The sequence below is a fragment of the Sitophilus oryzae genome, unplaced genomic scaffold (assembly GCF_002938485.1).
Source record: "Sitophilus oryzae breed Bouriz unplaced genomic scaffold, Soryzae_2.0 scaffold_980_pilon_pilon, whole genome shotgun sequence".
Taxonomy (NCBI): domain Eukaryota; kingdom Metazoa; phylum Arthropoda; class Insecta; order Coleoptera; family Curculionidae; genus Sitophilus; species Sitophilus oryzae.
Genome location: NW_022147617.1, coordinates 174,254 through 200,951, shown reverse-complemented (window position 1 = coordinate 200,951; position 26,698 = coordinate 174,254). Strand labels below are relative to the sequence as shown.

At 30.5% G+C, this 26,698-nt stretch overlaps 2 protein-coding genes across 3 annotated transcripts in view; both read left to right on the top strand.

Annotated features, from left to right (window-relative positions):
- LOC115891211 (proton-coupled amino acid transporter-like protein CG1139) overlaps positions 1-19,894 on the top strand; it is a 100,427-nt gene extending 80,533 nt beyond the window's left edge. Inside the window, exons 12-13 of the mRNA XM_030911634.1 lie at positions 7,007-7,230; positions 19,723-19,894. Of these exons, the coding sequence (XP_030767494.1) occupies positions 7,007-7,224 (218 nt within the window). The 3' untranslated portion in view covers positions 7,225-7,230; positions 19,723-19,894. The remainder of the gene's footprint in view (positions 1-7,006; positions 7,231-19,722) is intronic.
- A 5,100-nt stretch (positions 19,895-24,994) lies between these two features.
- The window catches only part of LOC115891292 (proton-coupled amino acid transporter-like protein CG1139), a 35,123-nt gene continuing 33,419 nt past the window's right edge, over positions 24,995-26,698 (top strand). Inside the window, exon 1 of one of the 2 annotated variants that reach the window (XM_030911734.1) lies at positions 24,995-25,254. The gene's annotated coding sequence lies outside the window, so the exon portion shown is untranslated. The remainder of the gene's footprint in view (positions 25,255-26,698) is intronic. The other variant, XM_030911737.1, reaches the window with a different exon arrangement.

The window sequence follows — 26,698 nt, the reverse complement described above, 5'->3', positions numbered from 1 at the left end:
GTATTTCAAAATTTTTAACGGTTTCGCAGATACACGCAGTATTATTTCAAATGATGCTTTCAATGGTAAAATCGAGAGAAAAATCATTGGGTGGCTTTGATTAAAATTTACTGTGGAAAATGCCATATGAAATATAAAACCGCCAATAACTGCGAAACCGTTAAAAATTTTAAAATACTCTAAATACAAAAAATATTTATTTTTTAATTCTTCGTCTACTGAAAAAATAATATACAGGGTGTTCCATTTTTTCCAGTAGAATTTTGAACATCCTGTATAATTTACGATTTTCATATTTATAGCAAAGTAAGTACAGACCATCTAAAGTAAATACCTAATATAGTTTTGATTTCAGAACAGTTCTTATTTTTTTAATATTGTTTTTAAGAAGGACTGAAAAATATATTTTTTTGATTTATTTTTTAATATCTCTGAAACTATCGAAATATATTTATTCATATCTTAGGGTTATGTAAAGTGATGTGAAAGGAAGCCAAAAATGCAATAATATACAGGGTGTTCCATTTAAAAAAAAATCATCCAGGTCCACTCACACTTTTTTAAGCCACCCTATAGAAGTTAAAATATTTTCCTGAAATACATCCTGGTACATACTTTAGGTTTGCACTTTCAACAAAATTCTCAAGTTTTTTATTCTAGGAGCTGCAGATGCCCGACGCACTATTGCCGGACCCTGTATATGGTAATCGCAAAACAATTTCCGATGCACGTGATCAACTTTGAGTGACAGGCGATGGTGACAGCGCTGCCAGATTGTGATGGATTTATGAGGTGAATCTTAATTTGAAAGTGACAAACAATATATTTTTTAAAGAGTTTTACCTTTTATTTTTAATTTAATAATTAATATTTTAGAAATTAATTGATTTATTTGTTTTATAGCTTATTTTACTTATAATACATATTGGAAAAAACTAGTCCATTATGAAGATTATTCTAAGCGTTATTATGGGTTATCTATTTATTTATTGATGTACATCTTACAACGCCATAAGTGGTAATAACAAGTAAGAGGTATTAATGCACAAACTATAATCACAGAATTTAATAAAAACTTTCGTAGAAATAACTTGGAAAGTGGTGTACTGTGCTTATCAATCAAACTTACTTCTCTGACTGCAGTCAAGGGTAATAAAGGACCTTTATTGTCACGTTCTCGTTCAAAATAGTTTATCAGGGAAGCTACAAGCTCTTTGCTTCGACTTTTTAAATGCTTCGGCATATTTTCAACACAATTTCAAGAAATGCAATACAAAAACTCGAAAATTTAGTATTTAAAAGAACTGTTGGTGCTTTTAAAGTACAATTTTTAAAAAAAGATTATGAAAATAAGCAAAAAAAGCGAGAATTACTCACTAAGATTCAATAACAAGACGATATTACATAAAACAATGACTGACAGTAGGATAATTGTTAAATAATAAACGACAACCTTGCTGAAAATGGCGCAATATGACCAATATAGTGATAATAAAATTCAGTTTAAACTAATTTTTCCAGCTTTAATCTCAATAAAATATCTGTTCCAATCATTTGCTCCGTAAAGTCAAATGAAGAGCTGCTCGGTATCTTATAATATACAACAAATTTAAACATTTTTGCCAACATTTCATTTAGTCAAGTTTCTAGACTTTAGTGTCAATGTCTATATGATTGATGACGTGCATCGGAAAATGTTTTGCGATTACAATAGAAACATTATCATCATCATTAGCAGCTTATTCAACCATTCCCAATTATGGTGTAGCCTCCCTCACATGTTTAGATACTGTCTTTGTAGTTGGGCCAATAATTTTCTAATATCATGGTCCCATCTCAGGTTTGGTCTTCTTCTAAGTCTCTTATTAATTCCTCGTGGGTACCATGCTGTATTTTTGTGGTTCATCTGTTGTTCATTCTTCTTGCCAGGTGTCCTGCCAATTGCCATTTGAAGGATTTGACTCTGTGGATGACAGTTGTTACCTGGGTCTTTTGTCGTATCCACTCTATTCTTTTACAGTCTTCTTTGGTTATTCACAGCATATTTTGTTCCATTGAGCGTTGTGCGACCTGCAGTTTCCTTAGCTAGATCTTGATATGGTACCATTTAACTTAAACTAAACTGCCCGTCAAATTAAATACCACAGCGATTTTTTTACTTATTTTCAACGGGTTGTAACTTTGAAAAAAATGGACCGATTTTGTTGATTAAAAAAATTAACTAGAATTATAAGTATTCTGGATATAGCTAAGACTAATATCTCGGGACGTATTGGGATAATATTCTGAACTTAACAGCCCATAAGGTTAAAAAAATAATTTTACTTTTTCGCTGGTCGTATTTTTAAGAGATTTTTGTATTAAACTGCGTTAGTTAAATCATTTTTTTTAATATCACATTGTAAATGTAGCGAATATTCTTCAATTTTAAAGCTAATTTCAGTTTTGTTAGCATATCTCTTAAGAAAGGTAGAAAAAATACAAGTTAGAGTAAAAATTGATTATCTTTTATTCCAGATGAGTTATCGTAAAAATTCCAAATACGTCCCGAGATATTAGTCTTAGCTATACCCAGAATACTTATAATTCTAGTTAATTTTTTTTTCGGCAAAATGGCAGCAACACAAAAATTACATTTTGTTTTCACACCCTGTATATCATAGAAAACTAAATCTCATACAAAATTTAGAAAAATCTACGAAAAACGATCTTACAACTCGTAATGAAAATGAGTAAAAAAATCGCTGTACTTTTTAATTTGACGGGCAGTTTACTTTTGAAACATTTATATACTTTAATTTTAGACTACAGTGATATATAAACCGCAAATATATTTACCACACTTTTTACCACTTTGATCAAAATTAAATCCTTATACAGACCGGACCACCGTAGTATAGTAACCACAGAACACACTAAAGAAGAACGCTAACTCCCATGCATTTTTTAGTTTCAAAACGGTTTCAAATTTGTAAAGAAATCTGTAATCTGTATATTGAAGTGGCGCCATCGCCACCCAGAGTAACAAATGTGGCAAATTTAAATAAATGCAATTTATTTTTAAGCAAGACAATATTGGCTGTTCGCCAGTTAGAGCCAATCAGATTTCTACAAAATAATGTGTAGTCATAGTTGGTCCCAAACAAGTAAACAAGTCAAATGGTAAAACAAGGATTTATATATAAAGGTTAAACCAGGTTAAACTATTGTAAAGTGTTAAAATGGTTTGCTTATATCATTTATGTGCATAAAAACCTACAATAAATAATTTATTTTTAATTTACAGAAAATTATACCATGAGGAAACATTTTACAAACAAATAAAACAACAGATTAAAAAGTATAATATTTATTATAGTACCAGATTTAGAACACATAACAAATATCGTTGAATACAAGAGAAAGTGACGTCCATTAGAAACAATGTTTTATTTAAATTGTATTTTTTACATATGGACTTGAACAATTGTGTAATATCACATTGTGGAGTTTATGTACAAAAATATAAGATTTGATCAATTTTTTTTGTAAAATATACGGCGTTGTAAAATATTACATTGTTAAAATAAAATTCACGGGCTGTTTGGACTTGGTTAGGTTACCTACCTCTCTTTCTCAGTTATTAAATAAAATTGTTAGATAAATCAAACCTTTAACTTAAACCTTACCTTTAATAAAGATCTTAAAAATCAAACACAAAACAAAGTTCAAAAAAATTCAAAAATACAAAATCACGATTGTAAAATGAAGATTGCAAAAAACACAGCCAAACAACCAGAAAACAGCGAAACGCGCATCTCCGTTCTATTGCAAAACACAACTGAAGAGGAAGGAGGAAGCCGGAAGCAGAGAAAACTGATTTGACATACAGAACAATGACAGAACATAATTAATAATTTTATTTAGGCAACTATAAAAAGCAATTTTGTAAGCAATTGTTGGGCAACTAGAAAAATTAAAATAAAAATACGCCATCTAGCGCCCCAGGAAATTACTACCCCAAAAAAAAGATCGTTCAAGGTCGTATATCTCAGTTGACTGGCCCTGATAGTAACATAGGCAGAACCGGGCGAATTAGCGTATACCCGTCCGCCGGATAAAAAGCAGGCGAAAAAATGGGATAAAATAAAAATAGGTAGACCATGTGAATACCAAGAATGTTTCAAAATTTGTATTTATTCGTGTTTTAATAGCAAAACGAAACACTTAGATTCTCGCTACAGTTCTCGTGCTTAAAAATTTATTTTTTAAAGTAAAATAATGGATGTTTACGAAGTTCATTGAGAAAATTCGTTAGCAAAATGGTATTTCAAAATAGGGTCTTATCGGGATAGCACAGGCAGAATTTTTTCCACAAACTTTTTGTAAACAAGCCAATTCATCTTTACCTACTGTATCCAAAGAGTTGTTGTTAATTTTAAAGACATGGGTGCGTGTTCAAAAAACACAAAAAGCCTGATGTGTTGATTAATGAAGAACAAGAGTTAAAAGCAAGTGTTTATTTGTGCTACCGCGAGATCAAAATTACGTTTTCAAGTAATCCAAATTGCGCGAGGTGGTTGTCCTGCCCACAATGCCCGTATTGTTCAAGAATATTTGAACAATATTTTTCCCAACCGTTTAATTAGTGGATATGGAACTATTTTGTGGCCCGCGTCACCAGATCTTTTTCTCCCACAATGATTTATTTTGTGGGGTTATAGCAAAATCCAAAGTGTATGGTCATAATAGGGCTAATATCTGGATGAGCTTCAAGTAAAAATACGGAGGCTTTCCAAACTATTGACTCTAATATGTTGTAATGTCAGTCAGGGGATTTTACTACCACCTAGGCTTCTATCTAGCACAAGAAAATGATCTTTTGAACACTTGTTATAACTTTTATTTAGAGTAATATTTTCGTTTTTTTTGGGTTTTAAGAATTTATTTATTTTAGTTTTGGCTTGTAAACACACTCAAATAATAAATATTTAAGTATTTTAATTTTAAATGTTACCTTAGGTGAAGGTAAACACTCCTCGCGTCGTATTCCTAGTCTGTCACGACCATAGACAAACTAACAAAAGCAAGACGCGTCAACGCTGTACTGCAAAACGGTAACAAGTTTGATAAGAGTTTATTACCGCGCTTGCGTCAACTGGCCTTTTAGACGAGGACGGTTTACTTATGGATTGTGTATTTTGTAGTAGCCTTTTTACACAAGGATGTTTAATTAAAAAGCGTTTATTAAAATCAAATAAATTTATTTCCATCAGTAAAATAAACAATAATTTCTGGACATAACAGATATAAAAACAAAAGTTAAATAAACGAAAACGTATTCCTCTTAATAAAATAACAAAAAGATGATAAAAAAACAACAGTTATGAAGCAGAAATAAAAGCATTATTCTTCAAAGGTACAAAAAATAATTATGTATATTATAATATTAATAATAGGAACAACAAGAAACATCACTTGAAAATATACAACTTTTCAAATATAAAACAAAAACATAAACTTCACATTTCACAAATTTTCAAAATATTAACATTTCGAGTCTATTTATAAAAATATAAAGCACGAAAATTCAAATCATAAAAAGATTAAAAGATAAAGATTCTTATAACTTACAGTGAATTTGTAGGACCTTCGTTTTGTCTACGTTAGCGATGTGTAATCACAATAATGTATAATCACAGTAATTATTATGTTCTTCATAAATGTAAAATGTATTAAAATTATTTGTTTTCGTTTTTGTACGCTAATAAAATAATAGTAATAACCAAACAAAACGCAAAATCAGGAATTCAACAGTTCGTTCAAAAAGGATGGTTCAAAGCAAAAACGTTTTTCGTTTATTAGGTTACTAGGTTGACGAGTGCGACTGCGCGATGATTTCTGACTCAACGGCCAGCGCAAAAAGCAATAATTCGACTTTCGCAATCCTTTGAAAAGTCTTGCTTTGTTGGTTGTCTATGGTGCGACCGACCCGTCAAGCTTTGCTGCAACTGCGTACTGCCTAACCAGCCGACAGTGAATCTCGAGTATGAACGCAAAACGGGTAAACATAAATTCGTCCGGCAACTTGCTATGTTACCAGTAGCCTGGTCTTCTCTGTATATGATATAAATAAATATTATTACCTTTATTAATAAATTAAATAATGCATGATTTACAATTATATCGAAGTTATATATATATATATATATATATATATATATATATATATATATATATATATATATATATATATATATATATATATATATATATATATATATATACTCATATATATATATATATATATATACTCATATATATATAATTATATTAAAATTTCAAATTATATCAAGACAATTTATATAAAAAATTATTCATTATTTTATCTACGTCAGTGAGTTAAGAAGCTTTTAACTCATGCATTTTCATTACCGCACTCCTTGTTTAGATGACTACCAAAGAGAAAAAATATTTTGTAAAACATTTATTTTGCACTAAATTGGAAAAATATGTTATGAGTACCTTTTCATTTCCATAGTTGGTGTACTTTTTTTTCGGTGCACCATAGAATATGTATATTAATACTTCCGTTTCGATCTTGCTGGAAGCAATCCAGAAATGGCTCTGAATGCCTCTTCCTCAATGTCAGAGGAATACTTTCCGAATCGCTCATTTTTTAAACTAGTGACATCAATATTATTTACTCAATATTTTAACGCACGGTTTTACTGTCATATTGACATTGCCATGCATGGTGTTATTTGAATAAAGGTGGTATTAAGGTAATTGATTTTTAGGATAGGTATATAGTTAAGAAGTTAAGTACAATAATTTTTACAATGCATTGTGTGTTTTTATAGTTAGACGTAGATAAAATATTGTACAATACACGCGAGTTAACTCCATTATGATACTTGTGTGTTTACACAACTCGTGCTACGTACTCGTGCAACTTTCACATGCGTCTATCATCTATTATGTTATATTATCTGACTTTAATTATATTTTATTTATTTATTGATAGGAATACCTTCGTTCTTCAGTACGGTACTTTTTTCCATGGAAGGAATTGGAACGATTATGCCAGTGGAAAATTCGATGGTAAAACCGAAATTTTTGGGTTGCCATGGAGTACTGAACTCTGCAATGATGGTTATCATAAGTCTGTACGCTTCGATAGGATTTTTTGGATATTACAAATTTGGCGAAGGGACAGAGGCTAATCACAAAAAATTTACCTGACGACATGTAAAGTCATTAGATTTAAGAGTCTGTTACGCTTCAGCACTTTCGGGTCGTTCTCAAGGGTCAGTTAAAGCGGGTGTGTGGACATGGGAGATATATTATATTTCGAAATCCGCCTAAGGCTTGGCCCCAATCCTGTCGTGTTAAGCCACACCCAAAATCCAAACACGTGCTTTCATTAAGGCTTGATTAAGGTTTGCAGAGCTTCAGCATTTGCCATAAAATAGCGAGCAATTTGTTACAAAACCATATAAATTATATTTTACTGTAATCACAAAACGTCAACCTATTTCTTTCTACGTCAATCTATTGTAACGGAATTTTAAATTATGTCTTTATTTTCAAGAAAATTTAGTCCAAACAAGGAATATTTTGTTGACGTTTGACCATCAAAATCATAAAAATAAAGAAGTTGTTTAAAAATGTACTACATGGTATAATAATAATGTACTATATGGTATAATCTTTTATCTTTAATTTCCTTCTTCATTTGTGTAAAAATACCTGGCCAGTTTTGCATAAAACGTGAAATGCCAAACGCTTATTTTGCTACTTTTTCGGACTAGTGAAATGGACTCTTCCGTTAGGTTATTTCTAGGATTTTAGGTCTGCAACGAACGGCCGCGGCGCTTCGGCGCGCGGTGCAAGCGGTTGCTTCGCTTGAGTCAGCGGACGTGCATTATAGCACAGAATATCTAGCTACGCAACAGAAGCCTCGTTACATGTATAAAATTGTAGGTAGCAAAAGGAGACGGGCTTTAAAGTCTGTCTCCAAATCAGATATTTACGATGTGGTAGTTTCGCTACTACATAATAGAGGGCAATAAATTTAAAAAGAAAACAGTTTTCTACAAACAAGGGTAAAAAGAATTTTTTATTGGCGTTACGCCATTATTAATATTCATATCGTAATACTTCCTGATAAAGCCTGCCTTCTAATTTGCTACATCATTTAAACATATTAAAAATAGATCAGAGCTGTTTTTTCGGACACCCTGTTAGTTGGAATTAAAATCGCCAGGCCAAATTACAATCACTTCCTGACGTTTGGTGTATAATTGAATCCTGAATTTTCATTGTAATTCGGCGACAATATAATAAGTATTGTTCTACTACTATTATGATACCCACTTCCACAACGTTCGATTGTGTTCATACCAAGTTCGCATATTGTATAATCGGAAAAAACGGCGTTAGCGATAGCTATGAAATGAATATCACTGTCATTTTATATGTAAATTTATATGGGAAGCCATGTCGATCGTCCTTTTCCAGCCAACTGGACGCCGTTTTTTCAGAAGCATATCAGAGTACCATAATATGGTACTATATTACGATACATTTACTTCGGTGGGCTTAACGGTATACTATATCTTCAGTGACATTGTAATATCATGGTACCATGGAGCATATAAAGTGGTACCTTCTATAGTACTATGTTGCCATAGCAATATTAGGTACATGGCGGCAATAGGGCTTAAACTTGGTATACAACGTATTTTCGGTGACATTGTCATATGATGGTACTATGATGCATATCATCTGGTACCATAATATAGTACCATATTATGTACATGGCGTTCCGATTGGGCTTAAATTTGGGATACTACATATCTTCGGTGATATTGTAATATTATGGTACCATGGAGCAAAGAGGGTACCATTACGATACATTCCTGGCGTTCGATTGGACTTAAACTTGTTATACTACGTATCTTCGGTTACATTGTAATATGATGGTACTATGATGCATATAAAATTGGTACCTTAATATAGTACCATATTTCAATACCATTTCCTGGCGTTCGATTGAGCTCATATTTGATATATACTTGCGTATTTTGATGACATGCATTATGGTACCATGAAGCATACCAACTGGTACCATAATATAGTACTATATTACATTACATGGCGTTCGATTGGGCTTAAACTTGAGATGCTACGTATTTTTCGGTGACAGCAATATGATGGTACTATAGTGCATATAAAGTGGTACCTTAATATATAGTACCGCCATTACGATACCATTTCCTGGCGTTCAGTGGGCTCAAACTTGGTATACTGCATATCTTAAGGTTACATTGTAATATGATTGAACTATGATGTATATAAGTGGTACCTTAATATAGTACCTATTACGATACCATTCATGGCGTTCGATTGTTCTTAGAATTTGGTATACTACGGATCTTCGGTGACATTGCAATATTATGGTAGCTTAAAGTATATCGAGTGGTACCATAATGCCAATACCCCCACTATTTTGATATCATTTCAAGGAGTTCGATTGGGCTGCATTTGGTATACGCATTTCTTTATAAAGATTTGTTTAATTAATAATTTTAATTTATTTTACAGATTTTAATTTATTGTTCGATGTCTGACTTAGCTTTTATGCCAGACTAATGTACTCGTATTATTAATTGTACCTGTGTCACTTTTAAAATCTACCTAGGTCTATATAAATAACGTGGCAAACAGAAGAAATTTGTTATTATAGTATTTTTTGTCGATTAACATTTTTTTTGTACATTTAATAACTTATTTCCATTATTAATTAAACTTATATTTCATTAACGTTCATAAATATCTATCAATCGCCCTGTATATTATTAATTTTAAAGATAAATTAAAGGTATTTTCAGATTTAACATTACCAAGGTATAGTGTATATTAAAAATATATATGTTTTGTAATAATATACTTAAAACTATTTTAATAGCCAAAGAATAATTAATATAAAGTGTATCTGACAAGAAAGAGAATAGAAAAGCTTGCCATTATGCACAATAAAAGAATGGGATGTAATTCAAGTCTTTTTGAATCTGGCAGCTTTGTGCATAGCCGAGCTATAAGGCCGTCTGACGACCATCGATCAAAACCACTAAAATTTCTAATTATATTCTGATTATGATATTGTCGCGCCATCTAGTATTCTATTTGTGCAATTTTAACCGCTTTCCATTTCACTTTCTGTTGCGTAGCTAGATATTCTGTGATTATAGGTATGGTATAACACAAAATTTAATCCATTGTACGGTTTATCGCCGCGCTTCGCACCGCGCCGCCTGCGCATAATGAAGGTGCGGTATGCTTCAAAGTTTTAGACTAAAATTAGCATGAACTAACTCAGCCTTTATTTCATGTTTTTCTGTGGAGACGGTCCCTCGACGTAACGGTGATGGTACGTTATAAGTTTATTTGGTTATAGTGAGAATCCGGCTTATATCGGTTTTAGTGTATAAAACAAATCTTTTCACACTGAAATTGCAAATAAGTTAACAAATTTTAGAAAATATAAATACGCTCACCGGCACAAAACGGATACCTTAAAAATTTTGATGTAATTTAAAGAGTTTAATATAATACAGGGTGGTCGAACTGCCATTCGACTTTGGTGTCCTCATTCTGCAGATAAAAAAAAAGTAAAAAAAACTTCGTATAAATGTATGTCGTAAATTGCTTAGTTTCGGACACACAGGGTGTAAAAGTTTCAATTTTATTTCGATTTTTTCTAAATAATTGTTGAAGTAACGCCAGTATTTGAATGAAAATTTATATATGGGGGTTTTTTGATATGAGAAATTTGATTTTGATGTCAATATGACTCCTACCTGATTTGAAGAGTAATAACTTTTTGTCCGTATCTGTAGGTATAAAACTACTGTAGGTATAAAACTACTAAACATATGTATATATCTTTACGACGTTTTTTACTTAAAAAAGATTTCTTTTGAAAAATCGCTACGAGTAATGATTTTCGAGATATTTGGAATCGAAATTATCAATACCTGTCATCATTGACATAAATTAAACATGTTGACTAAATAGTTATTAGACTGAATTCATAAATTTGAATTGTTTGTGTGCCAAAAATTCAAAAAAACTGTTTTATCATCATTTTTTCGAAGAAAAATTTATGATTAATTTAAAAAATAAAAAGTTCCCAAATCATATCATTTTTGTTAAATAACTATCTACTAAACATATGTTTATTTTCTGACAATAATGACATATATTGACTATTTCTATTTTAAATATCTTGAGATCGGTTGCTGGTAGCGATTTTTACCAAGAGACATTTTTTACGTAAACAATCACGAAAATATGTAATAATTTCAGACGATAGCTTTATACAGGTACGGACGAAAATATATTACTCTTCAAAACAGTTAAAACACATGTAGGTGGCGCCGCCCCCCGCAAATAATAGTCATCTTGGCATCAAAATCAAATTTCTCATGTCAAAAAACTCCCAGACATCAATTTTCATCCAAATATTGGCGTTGCTTCAGAATTTATTTGGAAAATATCGAAATAAAAATGAAACTTCTACACCCTGTATCTCCGAAACTAAGCATTTTAGGACATACATTTATACAAAGTTTTTTACTTATTTTTATCTACAGAATATGCTGCTAAAGTTTTTTGATACGAATTTTGATAATTTTTTAATCAACATGTGTAGCTGAATTATTTGATTTTTTAGTTTCTCTTTCTAAAGTAAAAATGAAAGTTCCCATCCGTCCGAAAGTTTGAAACAACCTGTGGAATATGTTAAGGGAGCAAGGAATTTAAAAATAATTTTATCAAAAATATTACAATAACAGTTAATTGCGCATTGATATTTTCGTTGATATTTTTAATTTATTATTCATCAAGGACCCCAAACAGATTAAATTATAGATTATATTTTATATCATTTGCAATTTATAGTAGTAATTACAGGAAACTCTAAATAAGTACTGATTATTTTGAAGAGGAGACATCAAAAATAAAAATGTTAAATTTGTATAAAATTAAGATAAAAATCATAATATTTTATTTATTAGATATTTGAAACACTCATTTTTGTTTTATGCTTGTAATATTTTTTTTTATCTAAAACAATAAACTTTATTTCAGCATAACGATTTTTTGAAATCTGTTTTTCGGTTCAAAAAAATTGACAAAAATCAAAGACATTATAAAGATAGACCGAACATCTCATTCATAAATACTCGTTGGTAGTGTATCAAACATTCCAATGTGTCAAACAAGGACAGAAGAGACAGAGAAGTCTAAAATTTCCGACCCCGGCAACTAGGCACATTTGGATTGTTCTAATGATGGCGTATCGTTTTTGGAACGAATTAGTAAGTAAAAATAAAGTAATTAGTAAAATTTTTACTCCATATTAATATACTACATTAACACTTTTTTCGTCAGATGAGTTTTTGTTATAAGGTCTAATATAATAATACAATTAATATCCCACATATACTTATGTTGAAACATTAGTAGTCTTCAATCAGCTCAACGTCAATTTTCAATTTAAACTTTCAGTTACTCTTATATAAACTTTTCAGTTACTTTTGAATATTACAGGGTGACTCAGGCTTCCAGAAATAGTTCTATATTAGGTTTGGTTGGTGACTTTTTCTTTCAATTTTTTCAGAATATGGGCATTTAAGCACATTTTAGACATTTTCGCTTAAACATAGGTGGCGGAACGACATTTTCAAACCAAAGTTGTAGATTTGCCATTAAATTTCCGTTCCAGAAATACCTAGGGTTGCCACTTGTCCTTTTTTGAAAAGGACAGTCCTTTTAGAATAACTTGTCCTTTTGATTTTTTTGACTTAAAAAGTCATTTTTTTATTTACGTATTTCCCTGAGCAAAACCAACTAAAGCTACCTAGAGCAAACAGAAATATCCTTTTTTTTCGCCCAAATTTAATTAGGAATGTTATAAAACTTAACTTATAAATACATTTTCTTGTTTAGAATAGGCAACATTATTTTAGAACTTCCCGTTTAATCTCAAATTATAATTTGGGTTTTAGTTTTACCTTTTTTTATCAAAGAACTTTTCAAAAATTAGTACCTAATTAGTAACGATTTAGTTAGTTCGCAATCGATAGCTTCCTGTGAAGTACTGTGTAATAGTTGTTTAATCTTATTGATAGCAACTTCCTATATACCTAAATCAATATTTAATGAGAAAATTGTGTTTTTGAAAAATAAGACAAGATTTGACTTTCGGTCTTCTTCTTGTATTATGATGGCTCTGATACGAGGCAATTGCCTTTTAGTCTCGCAATAGAAGGCATTTATCATTAAAAAGTATAAAATCTGTGTGCTACAGTATGGGATTTCTGTCACATAATAATGAATACCTATTACGTTTATTTACAAATCCATTACTTTTTTAAAGGTAACCCCATCAGATAATCAAATTTTAGTTAAATGTCCTAATCTTCATGAGACTGTATTAAGCATATGTATTGCGGTTTGAATTACCCTGTATGTTGACAAAAATATTTTGAAATGTGCGTTACAATGGCCCCCATCTTATGTAAAAATTAAAATAAAATCTAAACCAAAAACGTAATAGGTAAAAGCTTTTGGAGGCCTGGATCAACCTATATAGAGAGCTATATAGGTATATAAAACTTAGTAGCCTAAGAATTATTTACAGTTCGTCCCATTCTAAAAAAAAGTTAAACACACCGTACAAACTAACTCTAGGAAGATGTATTTGTACGGTGGTAAGCATCTAAACAAGGCCGAAGGGGCAGATATAATAAAGCAATAAAAAATGTAAAAAAGGTCGGGTAAACACCTTTGTTTATTTGTTGAGCAAAATTCCTTTAGAATATCGTATATAATGACTAAAATAGGACACCGATTTTAAGAAAAAAATGTCACTTTCTGGCTTATAATAAAGTTTCAAATGTAACGGTTATATTCAAATTTGTTCGATCTACAACAGTTGAGTAGTAATTGAGACGATTATAATCCAATTACCGGCTACTAAGATTCTTGTTTTAAGAGATCAAAATTCAACAAATATAATTAAGTATTTTAATTGTGAAGGCTCCCTTGTGGGACGCCTATGTACGATACGGCGCAGCGGAAACAATACCTACCTATGAATAAATTCGGTAATTTGAGCTTATTTGTCCACACATTTGATAATGTCGTACCATATTGAAAATTCGCAGATTCAAAAGTATACTAAACAAAAACAAAAACTACTGAAAAACACTGAAAAGTTTACTTCGGACTTGATTCGACTTCAAACACCGTAAGCCTTAAACATAGTACGCTATAACGGACCATTGGCCGTCGCGAGGGGTGGTGGGACGGACAATCATTTCATTCTGGAAGACTAGCAGCGACGTTGCCCGTAGTTCCTGAACGTTTCAGCACATTAAACAGTAAACATGTCCTTTAATAGTAACGCATATATCCTCTGGTTAATAACATATTATTACGCATGCTTCTTTAAAATAAACTATTAATTTAATTAAGGGGAGGTGAAGTTATTGATATCAGTGAGGAGTTTAAAGTCACCTTTTCTGCAAATCAAACTAGATAGGCGCAAATTTGATATGTGGCAATGTCGCCTTCTCTATCTCAGTTGGTTTTTACAGTACGTAGTCAATCTCCGAATGTTTGATCGGGTTAAAATGCATAATGTGATATGTGTTCTTCCTAAATCTATGACAAAAATATAGTAACTATAGTTTTTGAACGTGCGTCTCTATATAATCCATAGCTTACAGACTTACAAAAATAGAAAATAATACGATTCTCAGTCACCTGGCTTATTTTGGATAGAATTAGAGTGGGTTGTGGCACATATTTCCAGAGACTGCGTTTCAAACTCGTTAAGTCAAAATAATATAGCGAGAATTTTTATACAGAATGTCTCAAATTTAAGAATGGCATTTTTGTCTCGAAAATTACGAGAGAGCAAACGCTATATTGGGGCTAAGTTGATGGCAAATATTTAAAATTAGTTAAAACTATACAGGGTGGTCCGAACTGTATTCCGGAAACTTCGGCAGCATATTCTGCAGATAAATATAAGTAAAAAGGTTCGTATAAATATACAGAGTGGCCCATCGAAAACGTTCCGCAAGGCATAACAGCCAGGGTATTTTTTTTTCGAAAAATCCAAAAACACATCAATTTTGTTTGTTAGGGGGACAACTTTTGCCCCAAAAATGATTGCAAAATCTTCAACCCTCTAAGGCGAGGGTGTCATCCCCCAACTTTTTTCCAATGGGAAGGGGGTCAAGTGGCGTCACAAAAAGAGGCTTTCTATTCTCTATATTTCCCGCTTCGTTTAAAAATCGGTGGAGTCATTTTTGAAAATATGAAAGACTGAAATTTGAAAAGTACTTTTTGCAAAAAACGCATAAATTGAATTAATTAAAAAAAAACTTATCTTATTAATGAAGAAAATGCTGAAAATGTTGCCCGTCAACCTCCAGCCACAGTAATACAAAATTATTTTCAACCCGTTCAGAATATTCTGAAGGAACTTGCAGGGGTCACTTCGCAACGAAAACATCAATAATTCGTCTTCGCAGGTCTTCTATTAAGGGCGGGTGGAGTGCTATACACTTTACTTTTTATGTGTCCCCCATAGAAAAAAGTTTAAAGAGTCAGAATCGGGTGACCGGGGAGGCCACTCAATTGCACCCCCTTCATCCTATCCACCAGACAGGAGAGTTATTGTTTAAATAATTACGCACATTTTGAGAGTAATGTGGAGGTCTTGTTAGAGGAAATAGTTCCGCTTCAACGAATCAGGATTGTTCTCTATGATGTCAGTTAGGGCTGGGTCGATGAAAAGTATTTTCCAGTAAGAAATCCAAGAAGTACATATCACCTGTTAGATTTCCAGGAAGAAAAAAAGAACTCACAATAGAATTTCTAAAAATACCAGCCCACGTTCAATTTCTTAGGGTTTGTGTGTGCACCTCGTGAAAAAACCCTGGGGTTATCAGGCCATGCAAACAGTTGTGCCGGTAACTACACCGTTCAACAGGGAAAATTACCTCTACCTAACCCGATCGTTCATCCTGGTGGCAAGTGAAAAAAATGCGTAAACATCTAGAAATAATAAGAAAAAAACAGCAAATTGGTCAGAAGGAATTTATACTTATTATTTACTCTGATAAATGTTTAAATAAACTTTTCAAATTTCAATCCTTCATATTTTCTCAATGGCTCGACCGATTTTTCAAAAAGCAAGCGGGAAAGTATAGAGAATAGAAAGCACTTTTCAATGCAGTTACCATGACCCCCCTTCCCATTTAGAGGGTTCATTTTTGGGGCAAAAATTGTCCCCCTCACAAACAAAATTGACGTGTTTTTGAATTTTCTGAAAAAAAAATTACCCTAGCCGTTATGCCTTGCGGAACGTTTTCGATGGGCCACCCTGTATGTCCTAAATGTTTAGTTTTGGAAATACAGGGTGTAGAAATTTAATTTTTATTTCGATTTTTTCCAAATAATTTCTGAAGTAAAGTCAATATTTGGATGAAAATTGATATCTGGGAGTTTTTTTAACATGAAAAATTTGATTTTGATGTGAATATGACTCCTATTTGTAGGGGGCGCTACCTACATGTATTTTACCTGTTTTGAAGAGTAATAACTTTTCGTTCGTACCTGTATAAAACTACTGAGTGAAAAAATATACATTTCAGTGATTTTTTAAGTCAAAAATATCTCTTGGTAAAAATTGCTACGAGCAACCGTTCTCAAGATATTTAGAATGAAAATAGTCAATACATGTTATTATTGACTAAAAATAAACCATAGTTATTTGAGTGAAATGATAAATTTGGGAACTTTTTATTTTTTTAAATTAATTATAAATTTTTCTTCGAAAAAAATTATGATAAAATAGTTTCTGTTGAACTTTTGGCACAAAAACATTTCAAATTTATGATTTCAGTCTAATAACTATTTAGTCAACGTGTTTAATTTATGTGAATGATGATAGGTATTGATAATTTCGATTCCAAATATCTTGAGAACCCTTACCCGTAGAGATTTTTACCAAGAAATCTTTTTTTCGTAAAACACGTCGTACATGTATATTTTTATACTGACTAGTTTTATACAGGTACGGACAAAAAGTTATTACTGTTCAAACCAGTTAAAAAATATGTAGGTGGCGCCCCGTACAATTAGGAGTCATATTGACATCAAAATCAAATTTCACATGTCAAAAAACTCCCAGACACCAATTTTTATCCAAAGATTGACGTTACTTCAGAAATTATTTAGAAAAAATCGAAATAAATATGAAACTTCTACACCCTGTATCTCCGAAACTAAGCATTTTAGGACATATATTTGTACGAACTTTTTTACTTATTTTTATCTGCAGAATATGCTACCGAAGTTTCCGGAATACAACTCGGACCACCCTGTATATCTTGAAAATTTTAAAATAACCATCGTTTACATTTTTTCATGCAAAACGGACACCATAAAATATTTACGTATTTTAAGATTTAATATATCTTGTTCTAGTGAGCCGATTTTGATGATTTTTTAACCAATTTGTAGCTAAATTATTTGACTTTTTAGTATCTTATTCTAAATTAAAATTGAAACTTTCTATCTGTCAATTATACGAGGGAAAACAAAATGTTGATATTTTGGTGAAAGTTTCAAACACCCTGTGGAATATGTTAACAATGCAAGCAATTTAAAAATCGTTTTATCATCTCGATATATTCGTTTTGCGATGAAATCGCGAGTGAATTAATTTCGGGAGACGATAATGCAATTTTATCGTCGTGTATAAAACAATATTTTTTTCCATAGCGAGTTACGTTTTAAAAAATATTCAGAAATTCTTATTTATATCAAGGAATTTATTACGAGTAGAAAAAATATTGTGCTGGGTTGGCGTTGGTTTCTATGTAATTTGACAAATAAATAAAGCTGTCTCTTTAGTTGTCAGTTTTGAGTCAATATTTTTTAATTCTCTTTCGTGTCGATTGCTGATTGAATTGGAGCCAGAAATGGCTCAAAACGAAATAAGTAAATTACCAACAGATATTCAGGCTGAGGCGAAAAACGCCATATCCAAACTAATTCCATTTAAATCCCGAATAACTTATGAAAAGGAATACACACATTTTCAAAAATGGAAGTAATTAAAAAACGTGCGAGAAGAAATAAAGTTTTTAACCTATCCTCGCTATCCTCATTTAATCTACCCTTGCGGTTAAAGTATTATTTTATCTACTATTTTTAATAGATATAAGACAATTTTAATAGTTGCTATGAAAAAATCGAGAATATCGAGAAAAGATACATTTAGATGATAAAGTGATTTTTAAATTTCTTGTTTTGTAAATGTGTAAATAAATTTAATTTTTCTAAAAGACAAGGGACATACAATTACACTGAACCAAAAGTCGACATAAATATAATGAAAAAGTTCATTAATATAATGAATTAAATCTTTAATTTTGAGCCGATGAACGATTTCATTGGCACAATGAAAAGTAATTCATTAACTCTATGAACTTTAAGTTCATTAAATCAATGAACAGTGTTCATTAATTTGAAGAACACATTCATTGGTACAGTGAACAGATTTCATTAATACAATGAAATAAATGTAAGAATAAGTAATGTAAAGAAGTTTCACTTCAAAATTATAATATGTATTAATGAACCGTTATCATTAATACAATGAAATATTTTCATAACCTATTTAGTTATACATTTAAAAGTCGACACTATTAGTAGGTAACTCTTGTTACACCGTATAATTGATGATGAAGATCGCTGTCATTGATATGAAATGTCATTGATAGTCATTTCCCAGCCAACTACCTGATATAATTCTACTATAAATAGATTTCCATTTGAACAAGCCCTTGGCTACAAAGGTAACAAAATTACTAATGGTGCCGACTTACTTACGAGCACAGTAAATTTTTCCATTAGGGATTATTAATAAAAAACAAGTTGCAATAAACTAATGATAATTTATTAAACTCGATATAGCATATAAAAATTAAAAATTAAAAAAATCGAATCGACGAAGAGAATAGTAATGTTCTCGGTTATTATTAATTTTAGGGTAAATTATAATAAGAAAATTAATTTACTAGTCTATATCCTGAAGGATTTCTATAAAAAGACCATTTCTTCATTATATTAGCTGTACCCTTAGACTTGATAACGTCTAGACGAATTTGCAACAGGCAAAATTTGCAACAGGCACAATGATTTAGTACATTAATATAATGAATATGTGTTTATTAAAGTTTCAGCACTAAAATAAAGAACGCGTTCATTGTCCCAATGACATCATTATATTAATGAAAATCTTACATTAATTTAATAACCAGATTTTCATTATATTGATGAAATTAGATGCATAGTATTAATAAATCGGACATCGATCTATGATTAACAAATCATTATATTAATGAAAAAAATCATTGTCCCAATGAAACAACAGTTAATAATCAATGTTCATTAATATTATGACCAATATTTTTTTCAGTGTATGATAAAAAAATGCATTGACTCTGAAAAACATAATCTCTTGCAAATAACTTTTCGATATAATATTCAAAGTATTTTCAAAAATGGCTTATTAGAAAGGAAGAAAAACTATACACGGTGTACCAGAAATAAGTATAAGTATTCTAACGTCTTTTAATTTTTTTTCAGACCAGCTCAAGTAGTACAAATCGCGATTGCCATAGCAGTATTTTTCTCGTACATGTTAGTGTTCTATGTTCCCGTTGATATAATTTGGAGTAACATAAAAGACAAAATTCCCCAATCAAGGCACAACATCAGTCAGATAATTCTACGTAGCGTATTAATAACTGTTAATGTCGGTAAGTAATATTAAGAACGTACTCCATTTTGTCAAGAAATTATAAAACAAATTTGTGCGCACTATGTTCGCATATTTGAAGCAAAACTTCTTACTAACAGCTATTAAATTGAAGGGCATGTTTGAAAAAATATAGTTTGAAATGTTGAAAAAGTAATAAATTAAAAATTAATAAATAATTTGATACAATTTGACAAAATTTGTATTAAAATATCAAAATATTTTTGAAAAACGCGTGGACTGTTCAAAAATACACGTCGCGTCACTACGTATTTCTAAGCTATATAGGCTGTGTCTCGCTAGCACGTGTGTCACGGCCTTGAAATTTTACTCCCAGCACGCTTCGTTACCATTTTTCGTCTCGCTAGCTTGTGTGTCACAGTCTTGAATTTTAGCTACCAGCGCGCGTAAAGAAGTTTCACTTCAAAATTATAATTAATTAGTTTTAGAATTTGGTTGTTTATTAGGGTGAGCCAAAAAAACTAATCTATGGAATTTATGGGTTAAAATGAACCTATTAACCGAGAAAAAAATATCCCCGAAAGACAGGGTTTTTAGCTCACTTTTAAAAGGTGTCGGTGAACATTCAAAGTTTTCCATTTAAATAACACGTAAAAAAATCTTTTTCCATTAAAAGTACCATAACTTCCAAACGGTTTATGATGAAAATTTTTACATCACGGATTCTTGTACAGCATAAAATTTACTAAAAAATCTTTCTGAGAGTATTTTTTTTCAATTCAATAATTCGTATATTTGAAAGCTTTGAGAAGTGAAAAAAAAAAATAAAAAAAAGTAATAAAAAAATGTTCACCGACACCTTTTTAAATTGAGCTAAAAATGCAGCCTTCCGGGATATTTTTTTCTCAGTTAAGACATAGTTTACATAAAATATTATATCATGTAAATGAATAGGACAATGCACACTCCGTTCCGTGTCCCTTCCGTTCCATATTTTTAAACCGTTTATTAACTAAAATATATACAACTGTTTAAAAAATATACAATTCAATGATATTGTTAATCTTTATCTTCGTGGCAGTTGTTGGTTGGGTTCCTTCTTCATCTGCAGCAGTTTGAAGACTTTTAAGACTCTCCCTGAGCAGGTGGTATCGAAGGCATTGTTCTTTTTTTATAAATTGGTCTATGTCGTCTACGTTTATACGCTCTTTTCAAATATCATGTTTTTAATTTTTTTCTTAAAATTTTTGTAATATAATTGTGTTAATTCTTTTGGTAACATATTATATATAGTGGTAGTTTCTGTTGTTAGTTTTTGTGAAAGTTTTTTTTGAGTTCTCTTGGCTGTTCTGATGTCTGATTTTCTAACTAACAAACAAATACACACTTTTCTAAGTGTGTATTTGTTTGTTAGTTTTTAGAGAAATATTTGTTTTTATGAATTTATTTTTGATTTTGTGTAGAAGTAATATATTATGATATTTTATTAATTGTCTTATGTATAATTCTTTTGTTTTTTGGTATACTTCTTCTGCTGGTGTTAGTTTATCTAGGTTAAATAATATTTTTAGTATCTTATTTTGTTGTCTTTGTAGTATGTTTAAGTTTTTTTCTGTTGTATTACTCCACGTATTAATTAAATATATATTCCTTGATGAAAATAATGCATGATATATTGGTTTCTTCATATTTGGTGGTATTATGTTTTTAAGTTTCAGGAGTGTGGCAATTGTTCTGGCGTTTTCTTTTTTTAAACTATTTATATGTGTGTCCCATTTTAAATTGTTATGGATTTTAATGCCGAGGTAATTGACTTCAGATATTTCTTTTATTTTTTGCTCGTTTAGAATTATATTTAAGTCTTTTGTTTGCTTTTTTGTATTAAATCTTATAAATTCTGTTTTGGATTCATTTATAGTTAGTGAATTGTTGAAGCACCACATTTCAAATTTCTTCAGGTCATTATTTATGTTCACTTGTAAATTGTTGTAATCCTTGTAAGAATACACCATACATAAATCGTCAGCATACGCAAACATTCTACCAAAAAAAAATTGTTCAAATAAATCGTTAGTATATAGAATGTATAGTAATGGTGGCAAGTTGCCGCCTTGTGGTGCGCCATATGGAGCTACACTACTATTGCTTTCTATGTCTCCGGCTTTTGTTTTCTGGGGTCTGTTATTCAAATAACTTTTTACTAAGTTGATGTAATTACCAAATCCATATGAAATGAGTTTCTCCAATAGTTTTTCTTTACTGACAGTACCGAATGCTTTTTTCATATCAAAAAATACTGTAACGACCATATGTTTCTTTTCTATGCATTCTTTTATGTTTTCAATCAAGTCATATACAGCTGAGCTCGTGCCTGAATTTTTCTGGAAAGCATATTGTGCTGCATTTATTATTTTATTTTGTGTTGCGTGTTCTGGCATTCTGTTATGTAAACATTTTTCTAGTATTTTGTTCAATGCTGATAATAAAGTAATTGGTCTGTAATTTTGAGTTTCGTTCTTTTTGCTTTTTTTGTATATAGGGATTATTGTGGATTGTTTTAGGTATTGTGGGTATATTTCTGAATTTAATATGTCATTTGTTAGTTTTAGGAGTATTGGTATTAAAGTTTTCTTGTTATCTTTGAGTATATTATTTGTTATTTTATCAAATCCTGGTGCTTTGTTTCGTTTTAGTTCATTAATAATTTGTTCCATTTCTTCTTCTTTATTTTGTTTAATGTAGCATTTGTCGTAAGTTTCCTTAGTAGTTGTTGTTTTAGGTATTCGTTTGCTTTTTTATATTTGTTTTTCAGCTAATATTTGTCCTACTGTAGTAAAATAGTTATTTAATTCATTTGCTATAATTTTTGGATCAGTACTATTTATTCCATTATTTTTGGTAATTTCTTTAATAGCATTGACATTTTGATTGGGGTGTATTTGCTTATTACTGAATTCCCAAGTTTTTTCTGCTGCCATTTTTATTTTCATTAAATTTTCTTCTGAAATATTGTTTTTTCGTCATTTTTATAAGGACTAATGTATATTGTTTTTGTTCGATATATCTTATTTTTAGAATATTGTATATTGCTTTTGTTCGATATATCTTATTTTATCCTTTCCTTCCATACATTTTTTTGGCGGACGGACTGAAGCGTATCGGAAACAGCGTTGTCAAGTTCTTCCATTTGTACCAGCTCTGTTAAAATTTTGCTGATATTTATTTATTCTTTCACCTCTTAATTAAATCTATTACCTTTTTCAAAAGATACAAATTTTTAAAATAAAACTTTCGTAATGATATAAATCGCACAATAAAAAGTATGGAACTGATACGGAACGGAAGCTTACGCATAGCATCAATGCAATAAAAAAATACGGAACGGATATGGAATGGAAACGGAAGGTATAGTGAAAATCAACCTTTATTAGGTTCATTTTAACCCATAAATTCCATAGGATAGTTTTTTTGGCTCACCCTATTGTTTATAAAATAAAATTAATCTGGATATACATTTTTAGGCATTGCCATAGCAGGAGGTGATCATCTGGGTACCTTGATTGACCTAATAGGCGCCATATTTTTATCAACTTTAGGATTTTTTGTTCCCGCTCTGTTAGATACTATAATATGTTATGAAGAGGGATGGGGTGTACTACACTGGAGATTGATTAAAAATATATTTATTATGGTACTGTCAGTATTTGGTCTTGTATCCGGAAGTTACTATGCAATTTTAGAATTATAAGCTACAAAAAAATTGTAAAATATACTCGAGAGTATAATAATAGACAAAAATATAAATATGTAGAGGAAACGAGGATAATTCGGAATACAGTAGGTAATTTGGAATATTCACTTATTTAAGTTATTGTGGCGCTATCTGGTTAACTTTGATATAAACTACTAGTTCAGCTTGTATTTAGTGGACAACAGATTTTCTAGTTATTTAAATTTACAGTACAACGCAAAAATATGTGAACAATTAATTGTGACATGACAAAAACTTTTTTCCTGGAATTTAGGTCGGCAATCATTGGCCTGATTTTTGATTTAAATTAACTTTGATCATATGGGCACCTTGAAATTTTCATGTATTTTAAAGTTTTATATTTTGTGTTCTAGTGGACCGATTTTGATGATTTCTAAGCAATTTGTTGCTAAATTATTTGGCTTTTTAGTATCTCCTTCTGAATTAAAAATGAAACTTTCTATCTGTCAATTATACGAGGGAAAACAAAATGTTGATATTTTGGTGAATGTTGAAACACCCTGTGGAGTACGTTAACAGAGCATGGAATTTAAAACTCATTTTATCATCTAAATGTATCTTTTCTCGATAGTTAATTTTTTTATTCATCTTTCGTGATTACTCAATGGTCATATTTTAGAAACCACCCTGTATAAATTTATAAAAAAATCTTAAAATATGTAAAACAACAAAATAAAATATACGTGTTTAAGAGTATTTTCCGAAAAACTCACCGGTTTTTAAATAAAAAATATTTTAATATTTGAGGGATAGTTTCACCCCCTTAGAATTAGAGTTTTGAAAAATCCCTTCTTATCGAACCTCTACACCTTAAAGTCAATCTGTTTTCCAAAAATCAGCTTTTTACGTCAAGCGCTTTAAGCAGGATCGTGATTTATCAATGACCAGATTTTTCGAAACACCCTGTATACATTTTTAAAAAATCTTAAAATATGTAAAAAAACAAAATAAAATATACGTGTTTAAGCGTTTATTCGAAAACTTGACCGTTTTTTAAATAAAAAATATTGTAATATTTGAGGGGTGGTTTTACCCTCTTGGAACTGGAATTTCGAAAAATCCCTTCATGTCGAACCTCTACACCCTAGAATCAACCTGTATGCCAAAATTGAGCTTCTTACGTTGAGTGGTTTGAGCAGGATCGTGATTAATCAGTATGTCAGTCACTTAAGGATTTTATATATTAGTATAGATAATCAACATTTACAAATTTTGCAATTTCCAAAATACCCTCACTTCCTCTAAATAAAACTGAGACGCTACCTACTAGAAAGAAATCTATATGTTAGGTAATAAAGCGAAAACTGTGATATTTTCTAAAAGCTTGTTTTATTTTCATAGATTTTAGATATTTCTGTTCCCTACACCTGCCAAGAAATAAAAATAGCGAGTAATTCGGTTTGACGCAATTTAGAAGTGTTATTGCTTAGGTATGAATATTATTCTACTTAATAGTAATTTTACACAAAATCAACATTAAATGTATGACCCTTAAATGTAATATTTCTGACATTGTCATTTTTTGTGATGAGTTAGTATGTGTTAGAGTGTCTCTAACGGTACCTGTGGCGGATTAGTAACTATACATTTTTTATATGTCTAAGGATAGGTGACATTACCATGTACGGTAAGTAGATTTTTTTACATTTATTACTATTGTATTATTTTATAAAAATTTTTATCAAAATAAAAATAGAAATTTTTTGAACATTTTAATTAACATTTCAAACCTAATATTTAAAAAAAAAATGCAAAAATATATGAACAAATGTACAATATAATAGTTTTTCTTTTCTAACATTGTTAAGTTCTGTACAGGGTGGCTCAAATTCGACGCTCATCATTAGGATTTCGGAAACCGTAAGAGATACAGGATCGGTTAAATGGGAGGCAAAGTTGCTTAATTTGATGCTCAATAAAATGTCGTATTGCATTTTGAAAAATTCCGAATACTTCCGAATATATTCGAAAAAAAAAACGGAATTTTCAATTTTGTTTTCTATTGTTTCCTGGCTTTATTTGTTAAGATAACTTAAAATGAAAAACACATTTTCATGGCCACTTTTTCTGCTCTATAACTCTGTGTGATTAAATATTGACTGTGACGTTTCGGCTTCTGACGACCATCATCAACTTATTTTTTTAAATACGGACCTGATTTTTTTTTCAATTTGATTAAATCCTTTCATCACTCTTAAAACACTATATACAGGGTGATACAAATTCGAGGTACGAGCATTGGTATCTCAGTAACCGTAATAGATACGGACATAGTTAAATTCGGGCAAAGTTGCGTATTGGGATGTTCACCAAGACAGCATCAAAAAAGTTTTAAAAATTTCAAGGATTGCTGAGTTTTTTTAGAAAAAACTGATTTTTTTAAAAATCAATTTTTTTTTCCTGCCGTTACTTTTTAGTAAAAAGAAAACTAATTATACATTCTCATAGGGCTATCTGATAATATTTTTAGATTTTCAAATTAGTTGATAATTTGTGAGATACAGAGACCAACTTATTTTTTTTAAATAAGGACCTGCATTTTTTATTCCAGGTTTTGAAAGAACTCGGTCTCCTGAATACAATGATATGCCACACTTTATACTTTTTCTTGTTTTGGATACCTTAACAGCAACAAAACTATTTAATTATTATTTAAAATAATTTCAAGGTTTCTTAAATTATTTAATCTGATTACATTCATCGCAATTATTCAATATTGAATAAGGAAAATCGAGCCAATTGGAAGATTCAAATGAATAATATCCAGGTCAGAAATTTAAAGATATTATTTTTAACTTTTTTTACTGTGAATTTGAAATCTCAATGTGCGATGTAATAATATGCATAATATTAATCGTAGTTATTATAAATAAATCAACTTCTACAAACTAGTTTCTAATGTTCTACAGTTCTACATGTTCGAAAGGGTTAGCACTCTCCCTATTGCACGAATTTATTTTTCGCTCAATTTTATTTATAGCTCTTTGAACTTTCTTCTTATACTTTCGATTGAATTTTGTACTCTTTATTGTAAATGTTGAGATGAATTGATTTTACTTTTACAAATGAGA